Below are 16,891 nucleotides of genomic sequence, written 5' to 3'. Positions count from 1 at the left end.
TATCACTGGAAAATGCATTTCTGCTGGGAATACATTGTATTTCGAACCTCTAGTTGAACTGCTACATTTCATCTGAAATATACAGGAATACATTCGTATGATCCCTTCGACAGCGCTGAGGTAAATGCTCTGAAATGGTAATTTGCTTGTTAAGTACTGTGGAGCACATTATCAAAGAACATTAGATATTTTTTGCAATGCATATTTCCTGCTTAGAAATTGCTTCAGGTTTTCCGTTAGTGTACCTGTGTTTCTGGAACTATTGGATTCCTTCTCGGAGAAGAACTGAAAAATGTTGAAAGTGGAGAAGATATTATAACCGGATCAGGCCTCACAAAGCCACTTAAGTCACAACTAGGAATCGTGTTTTCTTCTGTTTTCAATGCTAATGTATCCATAGCGTAAAAACTATTCCATGGTAGCCACACAGTCCTCTCCTGGCTCATAAAAGGCGCTCGCTCGAAGTGAAGAGTTAAGGATGCTCCGCCATTGGCTATTAAGTCAAACCTGAAACAATATTTCTTGTAAATTAAGCATATTGTACTGAAAGGATTATGATAAGACTACAAATTCATGGATCAAAAGTTATAATACTTTGCTCCTGGTTGAATTATTTAAGCAGTTATTGAAATTTTTTATTGCTCTTTAATGTCCGTAATGACTCTAGATTTCAGAATTCTGCTTTCTTAATGACAGAACTATCATGAAAATATAACTTTTGATATATTGTAGCATATTGTAATGTGTGCTAATTTGCAAAGTTGTAATTGAAATAGATGGGATAGATTAATTTAAAATATATGTTGTATGTTAATTATTAACTATAAGTAGCTGCTGTGTTTTGTGAGTATTCTGCAGGCAATATATTTGGTCAAGGTGACTAGGTAATTTTTTGTGATGCCATCAAGAGAGACTGATGGAGGAATGAAAAAATGTGTATGTTTTAAACTAAAGGGTTATGACCATTTGTTAAAAATAGGACATATTAAAATATTCTACAACATTTACAATATTTCCCTTAAGAATAACTGATGTTCAGATTTTCTATATACTCTTCTATGAGTCACTTGTCAGATATGTCATTGGTGTCATAACTGGTATCTTTTAGTTACCTTGCATGGAGCCTGTGATACTCTAAATGTGTATGCCTTCTGCACATTGCTGCCACCTTTATGATATTCCAAATTACTGCAGCCACATCTAGTTTTGGCATAACAGAATTGCCACACAAAAAAAAAAAAAAAAAAAAAGCGAGTGCACTCCAGGGGTAACCAGGAACCAATCTTTCCCTGCTCACATTGCTTCCAAACTTTTATAGTGATACAACGGCTTTACAATTCAAAAAGCAGAAATATGCTATGGGGTGGGGTAGGGAGTGTTGTGCTGAATTAACTGCAATAATACTGCCTTTCTGAGCTCTGATACACTTAGTTTCAGAAAGTTTCAATTATTTGTCAAGTGCTATTTTGAGACTGCTACAGCTTCTGATTTAACTTAAGTGCCAGTCCAGTGATATTTAATATTTATATTTTTCTCTGAGCTAAGGTAGGTCTATCAAAAAGGCTATGGTCCATGTTGGGATGTAGCTCTCTTTTAAATCACCCATTGTTAATAATTAAGAACCACTGTTGCATACCCTGCCATAGGCGAATGGATAGTATATCCTTGACTAGTAAAAGATTTAATGTAAAAATAACTACACCCCCACAACTACTTTTAAAGTGAATATTCAGTAATTTTGGAAGTCGCATAATTTTAAATTCCAGAAATAACGGATATTGACTTCAATTTAATATTTTTGGAAAAGGGTTTTAACTATTTAATATATATGGATAAAATTGTTTAATATTCTGAAAATATTTTAATATTTTACAATGTTCTATATATTTTATATATTGTATTTTTTTATATTTTAATATTTCATAAATATAATTTGAAAAGTATATAAAAAAATATTAACTCAAGGTCATTATTATTTATTTTTATTTTTATTACTTTCTACAAAGAATTGGACGATATCTATTATCATCTGGCAGGCCAAATTGCAATATACTACCCTATTTAAATCATTTAAAACGCTTATCCAAAAATATTAAATCAGGACTATATTATTTATTTTTTAACAATAGAAGTTTTAGTACTCTTTATAAATAGTTGGAAAATATCTAATATCCCCTTGCTGGCCAAATTGCAATTTACCACCCTTCATTTTGGGTCTCTTTTAGGGATCACTTAGCATGCTAAATCAAATGAACTGAATTGTTAAGCCATGTAGTTATGTTTTTGACATGGATATGTTTCTATGTAATTTTTGAAAACAGAAGTACATCAGAATAGAAACTACAGTCATTTAGCTAAGTTGATTTACCAAAATATATATTTTGAATGCATTATCAGTTGTATTGTTCTGAGCCCAGACAAGAAGACAAGCAGATCTGCCTCTTTACTGGCACCGACTCTGTGCCATCTGAGAAAAATAATAATCTATTTTCGTGACAGACACTTGGCAGTCTGTAGTAAATAACATCGTGTTTTCACTTTTTAATTGTCTAACTCTAAAACAGCGAGATCTGCTGCTTAAAATGGCCCTCCACAGTGGGTTCCTCAGCTCCTGGAAATGTAACCAAGAAACGGTCCTTCTAACTTCCCTAAATAAGTCACAAAATAAAAATAAAAATCTTTTTGTCACTATATACACTTTCTTATCTGCACTCATATAAAAGGAATGGATCATCCATAATCTTGAAAAATATAACTCTCTAAAAAGCACGCTTGGTCCATTAGAGGCTTCACAAGCAATGACATGTGATTTCAGTGATGCATTTTCCAATTTGGTATTGTTTGATCACTTTTTATATTTATTATATATATGGCAGCTTCTCAGTTTTTCCTTCTATTTATTTTTTGAGTGATGGGAGAGGTCTTATTTCAGTGATAGATGGCAGTTATTCAAAGTCTTTGGTGATAACAAATATTGATATTAGTAAGTAAGGAATCTTTCTTTTTTTACTTTTAATTTTCTAAGGATTTTATTTCATTCTCTAATAGAAGTAGTAAGGTTTTCGGTAAGTAGAAATATTTTATTTTTATTATTTTTACTAGCATTTAGTGAAATGGTTGATTTCCTAATTTAATCATTAGATAGCCAGGACTTGGGGGGGCGCTAGCCACTGAGATACAGAGTGGGGTTTAAAACACATATGACTAGGAATCTCCTTAGTGTAGGGGATCATTGTATTAGCATTTAGATTTCACATTATATGTATTCCTGACTCATTTCTCACTCCATCATTGTTCTATACTAATGACGCTTTATACAATGCAATCAATATTAGGTGGCAATTCTTGCTTCTGTGTTTGGTTGTGTTAGTTGGTGTGACTTGCTTGTAACTCGACTTGTTTGTGACCTTCCATTGTATGCTTCCTGTCCTCATCTTTTTCCAAATTTATCTTGGTCTCTGGAGAATTGATCTCAAGATGTTTTATTTATGCTATCTATCTTTTGAATCTTTTTTCCTGTTAAGACATCTCCTAAGGTCCAAGTATTTATTTTTTGACTAGTGGGAGGGGGTCTTATTTCAGTAATAGAGCATCCAGTCCTCTGGTCTTAATTGTTTAAACCACTCCTATTGGCAGTCTCTCAATGGCAGGGAGCTCTTGGTATTGTCACTCAGAGGCTCCACGCCATTGTAAATCTGACATTCTGTTACCTGTTAAGTGAATAAGTAAGTTTCTCTCAGAGTCTTCAAATTCTAATTTACTTTTCTGATGATCACATAATATTTGGCCCTGCCTCTTTGCCATGAGGTCTTGTGTACCAGACCCAAATAAATGTTAACAAGGGTCCATTTGTGATGTTAATATTATATAGAGTAGCTTCAGACCCCAAATATTTTAACAACATTTAATCATTATTTATATTACAGCATCAGCTTAGGGTTTGCTTTCTTCACACATATCTATTTGATATTTCATGCATGTTCAGTAACTCTATTCAACGGATGTCATACTGTCATGCAGAGTGCAACCACTTGTCGCTCCATATTCACTTCAAATTAATGAAAGGCAAAACTGTGCACAAGTAAGTGGTAGCAGGCTATTTCCCTTCACTTAAACAATTTTGTCCTCTTAATGTTTCATGTAACTGGGATGTTTCATGGAGAAGTGATTTGTATGCTCGAGCTGCCCTTTTTGATTTCAATGCGAGCACGTTGTGTTGGATATTAATGATGTACCTGCTAGGGCTTTCAAAGCTTCCTGTTGAAAGCAAGAGATAAAAGTGATTGCACAACGATTTATTTATTGTACTAAACAGGAATCTGGCATGTTTGAAAAGAATCTGGATATTTTTGTTTGAAACTTGGTTGCAGTTCAGGTGATTGGAGTGTCCATAAGATGATAAGTACTTATGGGTACTTCTGGATGAAAATGCGTCTTTGTGACACAAATTCAAACATAAAGTCACTGGAGAGAAGGAAGGATGATAATCTTGACACAAGCTTGGCTAGGACAATAAAATGTTGGAGGTTGTAACTATATAACACTGGTGTTCTGGAAGTAAAGGGATTGTAAAATAACTCCGACATAGAAATTTTGAAATACTTACGTGCCGTCTTGACGTGTTATGGTATATCCATATCTTGGATATTTCACAAATGACACATTAACTCCAACAAGTGGTGTTCCATCAGTGGTCATAACTTGTCCACGTATTAGGGAAACAAGACTGTAAAACAAAGACAATTGAATTGCTTCCATTCTTAATGACAACAGTAAAATGAGATGACTCCGTTTGGTTTGCCATAGTATAAACATGCACATTGCTATGTTCCCTTGATTATAGGATTATTTTAATTTATTACAAAAGATCCCACAAATATATAACAAAGTAGACAGATTGTAACTGTTTGCTCTTTAAGAAAGCAGAAAGAAGGTTATTACCTCAAAGCAGAATAATTACCTAATACTTTGAAACGCATCATTTTGTATTCACTTGTAATGTAATTAATATGTACTGTACTGCTGTTATATAACGATACCAGATATAAATAAAATAATTGTGCTTACAGATTGGAAAGAAGTCTCATAGATATTTAATAGTTCATTCAATACCTCTTTTAATTAACCCAAATACCCAGCTTAGGTTTTTTTTTTTATATAAAAGTATTCTTTATCATTGTAAAGAAAAGCATGAATACTAGCCCCTGGAGTTATATTAAAAAGTGTATGCAATATAGAATGGTAACATTTAATAAGAAATACATTTTAAAATAGTTTGAATTGTTTTGAAGACTCTTGTTCTTAGCAGGTGCATGTATGTAGGCTAACACCACAATTTTCTGCATAGAAATCTGCTTTGAAATACGTAAAAATTAAATTATGTAAAAATGCCAAACAGGTTATGAAATAATTGCATAAAAGTATAAATACCATTTCTGTCACTTATAGAAGATGGAGAAAAATAAATAAATATAGCCATATATCCTGCTTATGGTTAACAGAAATAATTATGTTAGCATTTAAAGGAATGTAGCTTTCTAAACATGACCTCAGAACAGAAAAAAAACATAGTGTTTGTAAGTGGGTATAACGCCACATGTAGGAGGTAAGTCTGTTTATTTGCATGTCTATATATCTTTGAGAAAAACATGCAGAGAGTAACAAAATAGATTATTGCCATTTTAATCTATTTACAGAAATACAGAGGGACAGGATTATACCCTGGCAGCAAACGTGTTTCTCTGCAGGATGCAAAGCAGTAACGGAGCAACACAAATGATATAAGTGGTGCTTTTTAGGCTAAATATTAGTTCGCATTGCAAAATGAATGTAAACCAAGTACTTAGAGTTACTATAAGTCTAGAAAACTCATCCATGATTGAATTCTGGCGTATTGCGCCCATAAGGGTATTAGCCGCTCCTTTTGATCCCAAAAAGATCAACATCAAAGGTATTTCAAAACTAAATCTCTCAATATTCTCAAATATAATATTTAATTGTCTGTAATTCACAAATATACATAACTAAGAGAAAATAAAATATCTTACACAAACATATCAACACTGCACCCTAAAATGCTCATTAATCGACTTAATTATGTATCATGCAGAGCAACCAAGTCACCTGGGGATTATATAATGATAGCCATACCCTATTTAAATTGAAAAACTTTAAAGGTCAATAAAGTGGGTTTTCAAGAATTATTTATTGTGTTAATGTAGAAATGAAAAATCTAGATTTAATCTAATAGTCACGGCTATTTAAATGAAGGTTTGGTTTTATAACACCCTTACGTAAGTTCCTATGTTCCCTGTAACCTTGCAGTACCAGCTATAAATTACATACAGATTTGGTTAAGGCTGAGACCCAATTAGAAAACACTTTGAATATCCTTTAAAAAGAAAACATCCCTAAGATATTTTTTGTTGTTGTTATTTTTCATCTTTTTGTTTTCCTTTTGAAGCATTTTTCAATCAATTGCCTAATTATTCAAATAAATACATCAAAATAAAACAAAACTATAAAACACATAACCTCCCCTGTATTTGCTAATTTAATTCATTTCTCATTCTTTTGTAGCATTTGGAAATTGGCAGGTAGATGGCTTTGCAGCTGAATTTAATAGTTTCGAAGTAATTTGGGACACATAGACATTCTTGACACCGAAAACTCCTGGACTGTCTCCAAGCTTTCGAATGAAGGGATCAAAATGGCCAAAGATAATGGAATCCCTGTCAGATGCTTGGAAATCAATCTCATGCATTTAGCCTCTCACTCTCTTATGTCATCACTTATTCTCCATCAATCAATAGGATAGCCAAAATAATAGTGTAATCTCAGCACATCTGTCTTAATTGTAAGCATGGATATCCCTATAATTTCATCATTGTGTGTAGCCGGGGCAATAAAGAGGTCGTTGTTCGCTTTAAGCGAACACTGCATGATAAAAAAAATAAAAATAATTCTTGCTCTCTTAAAAGCCTGGTTGAAAACTCATTTTATTCTATTTTTTTCAAGTAATGTTCAAGGAATGCTATGTGGTTTTCTGTGCAGAAATGAAAACTATCAATTTATATTTCTCTCTTTAGAAAGTTAAGTATAAGTTAATGGTTGGGGGAAAGTGTGCTGCAAAGCTATTACCAGCTTTAACAGGTCTTAATGGTCCCTGGGGGCTCTGGTGATCTCAATTGACCTTGGAGTACAGATCGACAGTTCAAAAACCCCTGCAGGATGTCTTATAACTACAATAAACAGAGTCTATCTCAACCCATTGTTTCAGTAATATAAAGAATCTCAATGCATTGTGTGAAGAGTCGTCTTTTTCGAAGTAGTGGTGAGCCACAACATAATAATCGACAGGAAATCTGAAAATGGAAGTGTTTTTAAAAGCAACAGACGTACTGCTACACAATGAGAACAGAACTATGGCATTTTAAGTGTACAAACCCACATGCCACTAAACTCGATATTATTGACAGGCACGGCTGATGACCTAAGCCACTGGTTACTAGTGCAAGTTAAGTGGTATCTAAAAAATATGAAGAAAAAAAAATAACTAAAGTGAGAATAGCCAGGAATTAAAAATATTTGATACAGTTTTGATGTTTTGATATTAAAGGCTAGAAAACACTTCTGTGTCACAACCACTCTAGCCCACAGTAGTTCTCTGGCACCATCCAGGAGTAGAATCTTGGAGAAGCTGGATTCTTCACTGAGCCAAGCAGGTCTGATACCAGACCATACTCATTGGCTGTACTGTAAGCTGTTGTGGTTATGGTGCTTGGAGTGTTGAAACTTGAAACTCACTTTGAATTTCTGGCTATTCTCTCAGTATGACAGTCACTAGAGGAGTACTTACCATGCACTCTAATCATTGCAGTGTCTTAAAAGCTACAATGTTTTACAATGCATTTTACAGGTTTTGGCCTCAATAGTACGCTGTATTTTCGCATGCTCAGATCTTTATAGGTTTTGCATAAAATAAATGTTTTGCAAAATGCTGCACCATAAACCTGCCTCTTTAGCCACACCCACTATTCCATAAATAGACTTCCTTATCAAATGTATGCACACAGGTCAGTCACTGACAGTACTGAATGATCTGAACTACATAACAACCTGCATTAGAAGGAGAGGACACCCAGGGAGTCATATAGTAACCCTATCACTACCTGTTTATAGATTCTCTGATTGTCTGCAGTCAGGTTATGAAAAAGCAGCTCACACAGTGCAGGTATAGCAGAGACAGTGTGCACACCTTTGATAAGGTATGAGGGGAGTTCTAAGGAGGCAGGCACAATTCTGCAAAACATTTATTCATTTGTGCAAAAGCTATAAAGATTTGAGCATGCAAAACATACAGCATATTAATGTGGCCAAAATCAATCAAATGCATTAACCTGAATTGCCTGGAGTGTCCCTTTAAAATAATACAAAACACAAATAAATCAGACTTTCAAGTGTGCTATACCTGGGCAAGCCTAGAAAATTAAGCACTTAAAAATAAACACAATATATAAATAAAATCTTTGCAATATCCATTTGATTAAAATAATTTTGAATTCTTGTGAGATCACTGTTTTATCTGCTTATTACTTCAGCAATTTCTCAGGACAACATTGTGTCTAAAAGATGACACACCTCATTATCTTATATTTAACCAATATAAACCAAATCATTTTATTATGTTTAGTTAAATTATGTTTACACATAACAAATGAGCCATGAGCGTTTAATTCAAAATGTTAAGCCATGGTCAATTTACAGGCAGTCAAATATTTATATCTATGGCCAATTGGCATGTGGACTTCGGCTCATATTGCTTAATACACAACCTTGCTAACAGAACTGCAAAAGGTTTCCAGAATCTCTGAAGACCGTCGTATAGTGGTGAAACATCTGCTGAAACTGGGGGTCTAACATCTTCCTAATTAGGCATTGATACAAATTATATCATTATAGCATGAACTTATTCCTATGCATTTATTAAACACGTTCGACACATCTCGCCAATAAATATTTGTATATCTTGAAAACTGTCATTATGTTAAGTTTTATATTTTAGTATACCAGTCATAATACTACCTCTTGTTAAATGAAGAATAATCTTTTTTTTTCCTCCCCTTCATTCTTCATTAGTTTTGTAGATTAAATATATACTACCTGAACATTAGTTAATATTAATATTCAGAAAATGTGAACAGGAAGCAACTGACCATTTGGATATAAGAGGTTAAAAAAGCATTACAAATAAAAAATATAAAATAAAATAAAATTGTTGTTGGAGTTTCAGTAACATTCTGGTGTTAATAACAGTTTGCTAGCATCTAAACTTTTTTTTTGTTAATTATATAGTTATTTGGTTATTGTAGAATTGATATATTCAATTTAATTAAAAACTTTAATTGTAAATAATAAAGTCAAATATAATTGAGTAATAAAAAAAAGAATATTAAGTTTATATTTTTGGATGAAGAAGTGAAAGGTGTCTAATGATAGCACAGATGTTACAAGAGTTTTCTTTTAACCAGATCTTGCACTTCTAGATCGTCATTAATCTTTTTAATTTGTACCTGCTGTTGAAAGGATTTTCTCCAGGAATTATGTGTGTGCTGTCTTTTCCAACCAAAAGTTTGATTCTGTCATAAAATGATTTTACTGCTGGTGAATTTTGCTGGCTTTGTTGTATGATATCTAAAGGATCACGTGATCCACGACAGAGTATGCTTGATTGGCAAGTTGATTGGAGACAACAATCGGGGTCCAAGCAATCCACAAGGCCATCTGTAGAAATGCAATAATGGCAACAGGTAAACTTGTATTTCTTCCATTTTTACATAAATGATTGTGAGGTTTTGATGTATTAACATAAATTGCTTAACACAGCATGCAAGACAAATTAGTCGAGAGGGCATATTACATAAACATCAGTGTGATGATCAAAACCATACAGATTTCAACTCAGCAACATTTTACCAAAAGGTTCCATCACTTTCTCATAATCCAAAATTATACAAAAAGTAGTAAAAATGGTATATAATCTGAAGAATATTTTAGTCAGTTTTATTAATCACAGATACTTGATACTCATTCAGCAATATATTATATTTATTGTTTCATTATACAGGCAGACAGAATGATGGATGTTTGGTACAGCTGTATAATAACACACATTTATACAAAATAGTAGTATTCCTTTATGGTTCAATGGTATAAATATGGATTTGAAGTCACATTTTATATATTACTTTATCAAAATATTGATCACAAAAACGGCTTGTTTTTACTCTTTTTAAATGAAGAAAAAAAAATTACAAACGTTTTTGCTTATTTTACTAAAATATACAAGGCAACAGCAACTGTGTATATCAAGTGATGGCATTAAATAATATTAAATGATAAATCAATTCAAGGTAAGGGAGGTAGCACTCAATAATAAGTAACTCCAGGTGTGATGCCCCAAGGTACCCTCAGTATTCTTGCAAATGCACAAAAAGAAATCATGAATCCACAACACTGGAATAGATAACAGAAAAAGCTTTATTCCACCAAAGTGGACATGCAGACTGAGGCTTTAACCCCTTAAGGACACATCACATGTGTGACATGTCATGATTCCCTTTTATTCCAGAAGTTTGGTCCTTAAGGGGTTAAAACTGTTCCATTTGGGTAAAGAACACCAGAGGATGAAAACACCATCTACTGGTAGACCAAGCAGTCACATGGGATTCTAAGACCAGACAGACCAATCTGTGCACGGCCTGGATTGACTACAAGATGGCCTATGACACAATACCACACCGATGGATACTGTAATGCTTGGTTCTATTCTACAAAATAAAACATAAATAATTCTACAAAATGTTTTCTTTGTATAGAAACACTTCAAAATCCTTTGATCAAAGGCTAATTAGCACTAATATTGATTACACATGGTCCTTAGAAAAATTGATCATCGTTGGATAAAAATATTTGCCTGCAAACATATTAATTAATTATTGAAATTTTTTTTCATTAATCTGCTCATAATCTGGCCACGTTAATAGGGGACTATTTTCATCAAGATCACATACAGGGATGATGATACCATTAGTACTAGAAAAAAGTGACCTAGAAACTTGATGTTTAAGAAAAAACACCCATGGATTACATTTTTGTTGATTTTTTATTGGGTTGGGTGAAATGTGATGTAAGTGTTTTGCATTAACCATTCTTATTTATCAGTAGACTTTAATTGACCACTACCACATCACAGAAGGCAAACGATACCCAAGAGAAATAGTCAAGTCCCATGGGAAGGATGCAGATTTAGTTAAGTGTTTGATTTGAGAATGATCACTTTGTATATGCCTTTAACTATCCTTAATCAGTATAATATTAATCAGAGTTAAGATAACCAAAAATGCTGTGACAAACTCATTTTCAATAATCACATGATACTGAATTTTGACTTTAAAGGGTAAAATATGTTTTATTATCTGTAGCTGAAGTGGTCTTATTTTCTCCCCCTTACCTCTGTGTATTTCCTAGATGCTAATGACTAAGTATAACTCTAAAGGTGCGTTCGTCTTCTTTTTTTGAAAATATATATGTTCCATTACAATTTCACTGTCTATTAATGTGTGAACCTATCAATCCTTTATGACCTCATAATAAGGCATGATAATGGGCTCCAAGAGAACACTTTTTTGAAAACACGATGAACTTTAAATTGGCACACAAAGCTCCCAGTGGCCTGTCAGTCAGGAGAATCACATCTTTGTGCCAGCAAGCCCCCTTAGATATAGTCTGACATTGCAATCTCCACTAAATTACCCTGTCACTGCCAATCTTACAGTTATCTTGCAAACAATCAAGGCATGCAATCAAACTCTTCACAATTGCCAGTTCAGGACCTCGGAGGTTAGAATGTCTCCATTCAATACCAGTAAAAATAAGAGGAATATAATTTTTTTGAAATTGGATGAGTGACTTATATATTTATTTCTCATTTTCACTCTTGCAAAGGGTGTCACTAGATAACATCTAACTATATGCTTACGAATGGTTTGCCTTCTCAACTCTATGTCACAGTAGTTTAGTTTTATTACACCTGAAAGGACCAATATTCAACAGTATTTGACCTGTTGAAATCATGGCATGCATAATGATAAGAATATAGCAGAATGGGGAATTTTAGAAAATGTGCTTTAGGGTGCAGGGCAAAAACAATTTCACACCTAGAATTTACTTCATTATGTACTAAGGCCTTGATTTGATATTTTTTGCCTAAACTTTTCAAATTATTTTTCAACAGAAGGCATCATTAAAGTCTGCAGGAATTTTTATAGAAAAATAATTTGGTATGTTTATCGGAAATACTAAATTATTTGAACAGCTTATCCAAATATATTAAATCGAGATCTAAATATTTAGCAGCAAAATGCTACATAGAAGAATTTTTAAGAAGAATCGTGTGATACAAATTACACTTTATCTTTGTCCTGTCGTAGCTAAAATAAAGTGTGTTTATAGCAACACATTGTGAGCATTGCTAAGTTCAATATGTTGGTAACAACAGGTATTTCTCATACAGAATGAGTTCAGAAACAGAAGAAAAGGCAAAAAAATCTAATTTTACCCTTCCACTATTACAGTCATCCTATGGTGGAAAATGCTTTCCGATGTGTGAAAAATGCTTATTGGGGAATTTTTGGATTCATCGAACTGAATGTGGGTCTCACTTTGACAGATCAACTGAAATCGAAGATTGGCAAAGAAATAATATAAAAGCTTGTCGAAAGCAGCTAATCTATATATATGCTGCTTTTGACAAGTATATATGTATAGATACTTGAATAATACACTTATTTCGCATTTATTAAAGTAGCTTTGATGGACATGCAATATAATATGATGACAACATCAGGAATTATAAATAAGAAATACAAACAAAAATAATCTTATGGTTATTTTTATTGTTCAATTAAGAAACATCTGATCACTGTTTCCTCTTCAAGTATTAGCTCTACAACAGGTGTGCCAAAAAAAGGTAGCATTAAGGCTGTCAAGGCATCATAGTTCTGCTTTCTTAGCTTTCTTAACCCCAAACTTAGTTCACAACCATCTGTTCAATTTCCAACCTTTAAAACTATTGTATCTACAAACATTAGGAAGTTATGCAAACACAATATGGTACACTATTTCTAATCCAATAAATTAGGCTATTAGGCATACTATAAATTGACATCTTCCACCAGTGACCATAAAACATGATCAATAGCTATGGGTTCATGTCCCCCTGCCCTTCTATTTTGTTTGGGTCTGAAAAGCTTGTACACTGAGATAGAATATAGTGTTGATGATATTTTTAGAGAAATACTATAAACTATATATTTATTTTTTTTGTAGAAAGACGGTGACTTTACTGAGGATTAATGGGTTAACTTTGGTGTTGTCTGTAATTGAGGGGATCATGACTCATTCTAGGATTTTGGAAACATCTATATGACTAGTCCATCTTATGTTGGAATACATCCTCTGAGTAATAAAGATATTTGAGCTAATATGGTATTCCTGTGCATTCCTTCTCATCACAACTTAATGAAAAACCCATTGGAGTATCAGGACTGTTCCATGAAATAAAAGTCTATTGGGAAATATGGGATTTTAAACAGTTCTCCAATACGCTAGTGACATTTCTAGAATATCAGGGATGCATGATATTTTTGTGCCTTGAGGCACCTATTATCTAAATATGTCCCTGAATTGGGCCACCAGACTCTATTTCCTATTCAAGTTGATAACTTGAAAGCACATTTCTTTTAACATAATATAAAATCACACAAAAATCACGTTTACACATGGCTCACACTCAATACAGTAAGTGATCAGATATTGACCTTTTGCAGGATTTAGGGATGTACGAATAAAAGGAACGGAACATTTTAGTTATGAAGTAAAAAACAAATTTAAATCTTTTCAGTTTAGAAACTCAGAGAGGATATCATAACATTATACAAATATATCTGGGGCCAATACAAATCTTTGTCTTGAAATCTATTGATAAACAGGACTATATATAGTACATGAGGTCAAGCATTCAGACTGGAAAAAAGGAGATTTAGTCTAAGGCAAAGTAAACGGCAACTGGATGCATACTTGCAAAAACATAATATTCAGGGATATCATTTTTATGTGTGGGGTTAGCTTCTTGAACTGCCAGTCAATGGTCGAGAAGGAGTTTTTTCCTAGTTTGTTGCAAAATTGGAAAGTGAATTAAACTGGGTTTTTTACTTCTTTTGGATCTACAGCAATAACAGACATAGCCAACTCCTTGGTTTTGCACCTTTCCCTGTCACAGGTGCCTCATCCCAGGGCCCTATGTAGCCTTGAATTTTTCCCCAAGTAAGTAGCTAATTTAGCAGACATTGGGCTGTTAGAGTAGGACCTACCAAAGCTGGGGTACATTGACGTTGTGGCAGGCTTATGCAATGTATGATCATATAATGTAACTAAACCCCCATTATTTTTTGCCTAGATTGGGTGTTTTTAAAAAACTAACCAAATCTGTCAGCACCAAAGTTGCTGTTTAGTAGATAAGGGAGTGCGCCGGATTTTCATTTTTATTGTACTTATTAGCTCCCAGCAGCACCCTATTAATGCATGTTTAGGTGAGTGCAGCCAGCCCATTGTTTTTGCATATCTCTCTTCCGCCTATGTAACTATGGAAGAGGATTTGTCAAATAACGGTACTGAAATTCGAAGGAGGGTCATTCTCTGATATTACTGTACTGATTTACCTTCCAATGTAAAATATAAAGTAGAAGAAATAGGGTTCATTCCCAAGCTATATATACACTATGTGCAGTATGACATAGCTATTCTTGTCATTAATTTAAAATAATATGTACATTTAACAATGTCAACTGCACTCATCCTTATAAATTTCTCATTTCCGTCTACATGAAACATGCTCTTGAAGCACTCATCCAGTGCATAGTAATAATATTAAGCAACACTTCTTACTATTGCTCGCTAAGATAACATTGCTTGAATTATTCATTTAATACAGTACTACAGTATTTAAATGGTTAAGGAAAGAAATAGGGAAAAAAATAATTAATTTCAACATAATCTATATAGATAGCCGATGCATAAACCCTTTAGTTTTTCTGTCAGTTAAATATCCAGGTTCGGTCTATCGTAATATCCAAATCTTGAAGAGAACAAATTGATTAAGGTTATTTTCCCATATGCTGCTGATTTAGATGTAAACTGTTCCTCTGCGTTACAAATTGTAACATCTTGAATCTATTTCCCATAACGACTCAAAGGATGAACAGCTCATAAGCTTAAAGGCTCCTTGGGAGCCATTCATACACATTCATATACTCATTGCATTTTCCGTATAAGAAATATCATACTGGATCTTATGCATGAATCACTCATATGTTTGCCAAAAATGTCCAACAATACCTATAGTTTATCAAATTGGGAAGACTCTGAATCAAAAGCTTACGTCTCTGATTATAACAACCACAATAAAAGGATAGCTCTCAAATACACAAAAGATAGTGAGAAGGAGTATACCTATTCTCTTATAAGACAAAATATGATGCTAAAAGAATAAGGGAAATGAAATAGGTAAAATGACTTCCACAAATTGTAAAAAAAAAAATTGGTATTACAAATAAAATATAGCCTTCAAGGCAACTATAATGTGAACATATTTAAAAAAAACCATATGTCTCCAAATCTTTAAACTCTTATCTAGACGCATGTTCTTATCAATACTTAGGACAAAGATAGAACAAGACACTGCACATACAGATATAGGCAAATAGTGCTTTGTTTCCCATTACATATTTATGTAAACATAAAAAATGATTGCCTCCTGGCTTGCTGGTCTCTAAATATGAAATGACTACAAGTATCCCCTTTGCTTTCAAGGGCATTTAGTGCAAAAGAGCACAAATGGACAATTTGTTTATGTGATAAGTGGCTTACAAGTTATGGAACAAGATCGGAAGATCTATGTGAAATCTCACTTTTTTCTCTCTAATTAAATGTCTGGTAAATGGAGGTAACATGTGAGTATTATTGGCTACTACATTGCTGGCTCTTCTTATCTCACCTTGTGTGAAAAAGATCGTACCTGATGGTATAGTGCATAGCTTTCTAAATTCTTCCAAAATAGCTCACAGAGAAGAACTCAGAACATTACCACTTGGAGAGAAGATCTCCTCCACTGTCCAATACAATACTAGTTCAGATGGGGTTGTAAGGAGTATAGTGCTGAAGGGTACCTCCATGCTAGGTCGAAGTCAGAACACTCAACTTGCAACCCAACCTCAGTATGCCCCATTTATTTATGAATTCTTGTTGTAAATACTAAACTTATAGAACATTTTTATGTTTTTACAAGTCAAAGAGTTGGTAATTTAAAAGCTTAATATGCACTCATTATTATTTTTGTATCTCGCTTGCTATTTTAAGAGCAGTGCCCTATAATTTCATTGAGCATGTGCAACGTTTAAAATATTCTTGTTAAGTGCTACTCAGCATTTTAAAACAGATGAAATAATTCAAGACACTTGTCGGTCAATGAAAAACTGCATACAGAATCTGTAGATAATTATAGCTTTATCTGGATTCCACTAAGATTTTGGTCGGTTGCACAATTAAACCAAAATACCAAATCAAGAGAAATTCAGCAAGGGGTAATTCAAAAATGTGCATAACAATCTTCCTATTTCCATAAGCATGGATGAAATAAATAGATTTGACTGTGATAAGAATTGTACTTGGTAAATGTGAATAATTTACATAGCAAGTAAATTCATGCAACAGTAGAAACATCTGTTCCCTCAGGCGAGTGTTATCTGCGTACCTTTATAAAATAATATTCATC

At 33.3% G+C, this 16,891-nt stretch overlaps 1 protein-coding gene across 2 annotated transcripts in view; it reads right to left on the bottom strand.

Moving 5' to 3' along the window:
* Nucleotides 1-16,891, bottom strand: part of TENM2 (teneurin transmembrane protein 2) — a 2,177,747-nt gene that overhangs the window by 71,289 nt on the left and 2,089,567 nt on the right. For both annotated transcript variants that reach the window (XM_063447436.1, XM_063447438.1), the window contains 3 exons: nt 9,573-9,783; nt 4,607-4,726; nt 246-507 (listed from right to left, as the gene is read on the bottom strand). In XM_063447436.1, the coding sequence (XP_063303506.1) occupies nt 246-507; nt 4,607-4,726; nt 9,573-9,783 (593 nt within the window). The remainder of the gene's footprint in view (nt 1-245; nt 508-4,606; nt 4,727-9,572; nt 9,784-16,891) is intronic.

This window comes from Pelobates fuscus, chromosome 3, assembly GCF_036172605.1.
Source record: "Pelobates fuscus isolate aPelFus1 chromosome 3, aPelFus1.pri, whole genome shotgun sequence".
Lineage (NCBI taxonomy): Eukaryota > Metazoa > Chordata > Amphibia > Anura > Pelobatidae > Pelobates > Pelobates fuscus.
Note: the sequence above shows the minus strand (reverse complement) of the source record. Positions and strands in the feature narration are given on the sequence as shown.